This window comes from Arachis ipaensis, chromosome B04 (assembly GCF_000816755.2).
Source record: "Arachis ipaensis cultivar K30076 chromosome B04, Araip1.1, whole genome shotgun sequence".
Taxonomy (NCBI): Eukaryota; Viridiplantae; Streptophyta; class Magnoliopsida; order Fabales; family Fabaceae; genus Arachis; species Arachis ipaensis.
In genome coordinates, this window is record NC_029788.2 from 11,224,398 (window position 1) to 11,231,211 (window position 6,814).

The 6,814-nt window shown below is 27.9% G+C and overlaps 1 protein-coding gene across 1 annotated transcript in view; it reads left to right on the forward strand.

Moving 5' to 3' along the window:
* LOC107636104 (putative wall-associated receptor kinase-like 16) overlaps nucleotides 1-2,790 on the forward strand; it is a 4,206-nt gene extending 1,416 nt beyond the window's left edge. Inside the window, exons 2-3 of the mRNA XM_016339637.2 lie at nucleotides 201-269; nucleotides 1,404-2,790. Coding sequence (XP_016195123.2) covers nucleotides 201-269; nucleotides 1,404-2,602 — 1,268 coding nt within the window. The 3' untranslated portion in view covers nucleotides 2,603-2,790. The remainder of the gene's footprint in view (nucleotides 1-200; nucleotides 270-1,403) is intronic.

Consider the following 6,814-nt stretch of genomic DNA (forward strand, 5'->3'; position numbering starts at 1 on the left):
ATTTTTATTATTTTTGTTTTATAAAATTTAAATAACAAAAAATATTAAAAATAAAAATAAAAAATAAAGACACAAATCAAACTTACCCTAATTTTTTAGAAGGCTCGAGTACATGAAAATCTCTAAATTTCATTTTGTTCCATATTACTTTTTTTATAGTTCAAGTTTCGTTCAGTAGATGTATTTAATTTGCTTTACAGATAATAATCAGGATGGATACCACTACGGCAACCAAAAAAATAACAGCCGACCAAAATGGGCTATAGTAGGTACGTTTATTATAATTAATTACTTCATTAGAACTATTGTTGATTTAGCCTAAAAGAATATTATATTCCCTTAAAGTGCATAAAAAAATTAATATATTAACAAATCAGGCTTTAAAGTAGCGGTTAGTAGCAATTTTTTGGTTAATATTAGCATTCGCAGTAAGTTAAAAAATTCCTCTGTTCCTAAACAAACAATAATGTTTAAAATTTATTGAATTTTAAATAAATGTTCATTTGTAATTTTTGTTCTAGTAATAATTTTAGAAAAATATTAAGTGACTGACTTTTTTTTTCTTGTCTTGCATTTGAATGAATATTAGTGAACTTATCTTTTCTTACATTGAAAGTATTGGTTCCTAATATTTTGATTATTTTCCATAATTTTATTAAATGAAAGAGAAAATAAATAAGAAAAGAAAACAAGTATAAAAAATATAAAAATGTTTCCAAACATTTTACTTAACAATAAAAAAGTTATATTTATCTTTAAAAAAAATAAAAAATTAATTTTTAGTTATTTAACACTAGTCAATTTTAGAGTTTAGATTTATAATTTAAAATTTAGAGTTAAGAATTTATAATTTAGAATCTAAAATCTAAGATAAATAAAATAATTTTAAAAAAATTAACAAAAAATTAATTATCTAGCATTTTCATTAAAATTTAGTCAGCATTTAACTATTAAAAAAAGTGTGTAATTTCACACCATTAGATATAATCTCATACCATTAAAAATACTAATAATAATTAATTGATGACTACAAACTACAAAATATGCTGGCCTCCTAATACTACTAACTTCAAATTTAACCATTTAAATTTATTCTTTGGACTTTATTTATGAACCATTGGTGTCACTTGATATTCACAAACTTGCACTTACACATATATTAATTTTTCAAAAATACTATTGACACGTTAAAATCAGAAACTAAAATTAGCTATTATATATTTACGTATAAAACTATAAATATATATGTAGTTCAACTTATTTTTAATGTGTATTTTGTATTCTAATGTGTATTTTACTCTAATAACTTATTTTAATAATTGATTTTGGTGTACACATAACATAGTAATTAACTTTTTAATATATTATTAATATCTTATATATTAATGAAACAAATTTGTTAGGTGTTTTCTCGAGTGTTGGATCTATCATTTTACTCATCGGTTCATGGAGGGTATATAAAATTATAAAGAGAAGAATAGTAAAGAACCGCAAAGAAAAGAACTTTAAAAAGAATGGAGGTGTGCTGTTAGAACAAAGGATATCTTCTGGCGAAATTAATGTTGACAAAGTTAAACACTTTACCTTAAAGGAGTTAGAGAAGGCCACTGATAACTTCAACATGAACAGAGTCCTCGGTAAGGGAGGACAAGGCACCGTCTACAAAGGAATGCTTGTAGATGGAAACCTTGTTGCTGTCAAAAAGTTCAGGGTCCAAGGGAATGTGGAGGAATTTATCAACGAATTTGTCATCCTTTCACAAATTAACCATAGAAATGTGGTTAAGTTGTTAGGATGTTGTTTGGAGAAGGAAATTCCTTTGCTTGTTTATGAGTTCATTCCTAATGGCAATCTTTATGAATATTTGCATGGCCAAAATGAGGACTTGCCAATGACTTGGGATATGCGTTTGAGAATTGCATCTGAGATTGCAGGAGCTTTGTTTTACTTACATTCAGCTGCTTCTCAACCAATTTATCACAGAGACGTGAAGTCAACAAATATTTTGTTGGATGGAAAGTACAGAGCAAAAGTAGCTGACTTTGGAACTTCTAGAATGATCTCTATTGAAGATACTCATCTCACCACTGTAGTTCAAGGAACTTTTGGATATCTGGATCCTGAATACTTTCATACTAGTCAATTGACAGAAAAGAGTGATGTTTACAGTTTCGGAGTCGTTCTTCTTGAACTATTAACAGGACAAAAACCGTTATCCTCCTTAGGACCTAACGAAGCGAAAAGTTTGGCTTCCTATTTTGTTATTTCTGTTGAGGAAGATCGCTTGTTTGACATTATTGATGATAGGGTGACAAATGAAGGAGACAAAGAACACATCATTGCTGTTGCCAATCTTGCATATAGATGCTTAGAGCTCAATGGGAAAAGAAGGCCAACTATGAAAGAAGTCGCAAGAGAATTGGATGAGATCTGGAAATTGGAGAGGAAGTCTAATAATGCACAACAAAATCATCATGAAGAAATTGAGTATCCTGCAATTGAATATCACCATCCGTGGTTTGCAGATTCTGCTCCTGATATATGTCCAAGCAACATATCACTCACCTCAGAGTCAGATGTTATGCATATTCTTACCGAATAATCGGTAAATTTTCTTTAGCTGCTTGGTCATATTTATGTAAAATAAGTGATTATGGTTGGAGATATGAACTCCAAAACACTAATTGTATAATTGTGTAATTTTGGTGGAGGAACTCGGTCAGTCTTTTAATCTTCTTACTTAGGAACTTGTAAGCTTTGCATTAGATGAAAAAAAATTACAGTTGTATATTTATTTACTTATTCAGTTGTATGTGTTTCAAGTAAAATAAATTTCAGCATAATGCCTTTTGGCTGAATCAATCTGGAACTGGGATTGAGCTCATAGTTAGCAAAACCGGACCGGACCGGCCGGTTCGACCGGAAAACCGGTGAACTGAACTCTAAACTGGTATGGTCCGATGATCTGACCGGATAAGGTAGCGAACCGGTGCAAACCGGTCAAACCTGGAGTAAACCGATCAAAACCGGTCAAACTCAGTAAGACCGGTTCGACCGAACCGCTTGAGTTTCAAAATTTTTTTAAAATGTTGAAGTTGGGGTTCGAACCCCCCTCATCCAAAAAAAGCATAATACTCACTACCACTAGGCTATTAAGCTTGTTATCAACATTTATGCAAATTAATATATATATAAATATCTTTCAGTAAATAATTTACTTCTATTTAATTTATTTTAATTTTAGTTATAAACTCATTCATTTTTAAATTAATTATATTTTTATTTAACAATAATTATAAACTCACTTATTTTTTTTATAATTATATAATATCTATTAATATTATTTTTTAATAAATACTTGTAGTATATAATAGTATAATAGATATAAACTAATTCATAAATTATGAAAATTCGAAAATAATAGTTATTTTAATATAAAAACAAAATAAAAATATTTATAATAGAGTAAAATTAACAAAATACTTATTGTTCTTGTTTTATATTATTTTAGAATAGCTAGATATTTTTAAAATGTTAGTGAAAATATGTATTTTAAATTTTAATTTTAAATTTATGACTATATTTTATTTTTTATTTACATAGGACCGGGTCAATCGGTTCAACCAGTGACCCACCGGTTGAATCAATGACCCAGTGACCCAGTAACCTGACCGGTTCGATCACCGGTTCGGTTCTGACACTATGATTGAGCTGTTAAATTAAAATAATATATTCTTCATTTATTTTATTAATAATTATAAACAATTGATGTTGGATTTGGTGTAACAGCCAAATTTTCTCAATAGCACCATTTATAGAAGTGGCCCACTCTCTGAAACTTGGACAATAAATTTAGAGGGCCCTGTATATAAATGAGATGATAATTCAAACTTCAAAGAGCGAGCGTGTTGATGAAATTAGCAACCCATAATCCAATAACAAATCATTCTCAAACCCATTCGCCGTAACACAACTTTTTGCAACATTGACCACTTCTCTAAAACCTCGAAGACCGGGTGTGGCACGTAACAAATTTAAAGATAAATTTTTGATTAATTAAGAACATCAAATATTTTTCAATCTTTTAAAACAAAAAAACATCTAAGTTTTTTCAAAAAACTTACTTATTTTTATATATTTTGTAATGTAAAAATTTATGTATAATTATCTTCATATGAAGTTGTTAGTTGAGAATCGTTAAATAAATTGATATATTTAATTAAATTATTATCTAACGATTTTCAATTAACAACTTCACATGAAGACAATTGAATGTGAGTATTCACCATGTTTTAAACAGAAAAATTTAAATAGTAAACTAGTTCTCCTCAAATCTGTACTTAATAGCTTGTCAATTTATTATTTGAGTTTGTATAAGATGCCAAAAGCGATTAAAAGAAACTAATTAATTTGCAGAGAAGATTTCTGTGTAATAAAAAGGATGAAAACAATGATATGCCTCTTGTAAAATGAAAAATGAAAAATGGTACATACTCCTCCGAAAAAGTGAGGTGGGTTGGGTATAGGCCATGCAATGATAAGGAATATAATGCTTTTGTTTAAGTGGTGATGACATTTTTTAAAAGAGAAATGTCCATTGTAGAAAAAGATTGTGTACGTTAATAATCTAAATTCTAAATGTTATCTATCATATTTTACCTACTAGAGAAGGTTCATGAAAAGACATATGTCAATTGCATATCAATGAGCAATGAGTAAGGGACAAGATGATTAGTGGTTTGTTTATGAAATTAGGGAATGGAAGGAGAAACCGCTTATGGGGGATATATGGTTACAATGTGGTTCTTTGAAAGATAGCTTTCTAAGACTCTTTTCGATTTCAAACAAAAAAAAATCCTTTATAGGGGATTGCGGACTAGTTAAACTAATAACTAGTAGAGAGGATAGAGTGGTGTGAAAATTTGAATAAAAAAAAGGGTATATTTTCTACTAACTCTTTTGCACAGATTTTACACGAAGAAACTCTTCTAAAAGACATAACAAGTTATAGTTACATTAGTGCCATTTGAAGAGGATTGTTTCTCCAAGAATTAAACTATTTGCATGGGTTGTTTTGGTGGACAGGATGAACACTAAAGAGAAATTGATGAGTAGCGTAGATTGAAAATTATTAGTAACAGTGATAATCTTTGTGTTTTGTGTAACAAAAATATTAAATGCATTCATCATTTATTCTTTGGTTATAAGTTTACCTGACAGGTTTGGTATGGATGGAGGACACTCTTTAAAAAAATATGGATTATTTTAAGAAATATCAGACAACACTTTGAGAATTTGACAAAAGAGTCTAATAAAAAAGAGAAATATAAGAAGTAGTTAATTGGGTAAAAAATAAAATAATTTTTAAGAACAAAGTGATAGGTGTTGACATCCTTATCAATAGAATCTTCTTAAATTATAAGGAATGATATATAGTGCTGACCCATTGGATGGTAATACCGAAAATGATAATGAATCAGAGTATTAGTCTTTTCTACTGTTTCTTAGTATAGTTTTTTTTATTCTTTTTGGCCGTTGTATCTGTGCTTATTGTTCTATCTTATTGTTTTGAACTTTTTTTGTTTAAAAAAAATTATTAAAATAAAATAAAATATACATTAAATACACATCTGTCTTAGAAAAAAAAGAGAAATATCATAATAATGTTATTACAAGTTGTATTTTATGTCATGATATTATTATTAATATTATTATATTTCGTACATAATTACATACTTCAATAAAATCTGCGGCAAATATAAACACCAGGACTAGACGACTGCGAATGGAAGGTAGCAAGGCGATGTAAAATATGAATGAAAAGAAAGGCGAAAGAAAAATGATGAGTAGTGGTAAACTTTTTTCCAATTATTTTCATTTATTGTTGTAGTCTAACTAACTAGTATTCTATCTAAACAAGTGTATACTTGGTAGAAATTTCGCAGCTTTGGTATGCTAATATTATAGATTTTTGCTTTGTTTATTTTTCTTACATTATATTATACTTTCTTCGTGCTCAGATGTGTTGAGACTTTTACTCCTGCAATAAAGCACATAATTGGAAATATGAAATATCTAAGAGGATATTATTATAACAGTACAGTGTCTTGTACTATTGTCTTCATTTTTTAAGATAAGAAAAAAAACAGACAAACACCGTCTCGTATTCCATTCAACCCGTAATTAATTAAAACATTTAATTAATTTATATTTTAAATATATTTAATACATTAAAAATAGGATTTAAATGTTCGCAAAACAAAAAGTCAGGGATATATTTGTCTTTTTATCAAAAAATTTAAAGATATTCGATTTAGATTATATAATTCGATCAGATTAAATTAGGTCTAATAATTATAATGCCGACAATTGAATTTATTATTGTTACTATAATAAATCGATTTTGTTCTTATTTATTAAAAAATAAATTATTAATCAATTTAATAAAAATATCCAATAATAATATGACACATGTAAATCTTTTAATATTTTTAGTGTTTTTATTAGAGTAGTCTTCGTATATTTAATCTCTGTTTTGTCTGTTAAGGCACAAGTTAGCAAAGTCCTTAACTAAATGCGTTCTTATACGCAACTTCGATTTTAATTTGTTTCTCTATCATGTAATATGACATAAATGCTCAACCAGATGAAATTGAAATGCAAATCCGGTTTACATATGCAAATTTAAATTAGAAAGTTCAAAGTTAGTTATGCAATTGATACAACTAGTAGCAAGTTAGTTACAAGCTGAAAGTTAATTAGTTATTTATGCAATTTTTCTTGGAAGATAAGTAATTTTGATGTATATATAAGT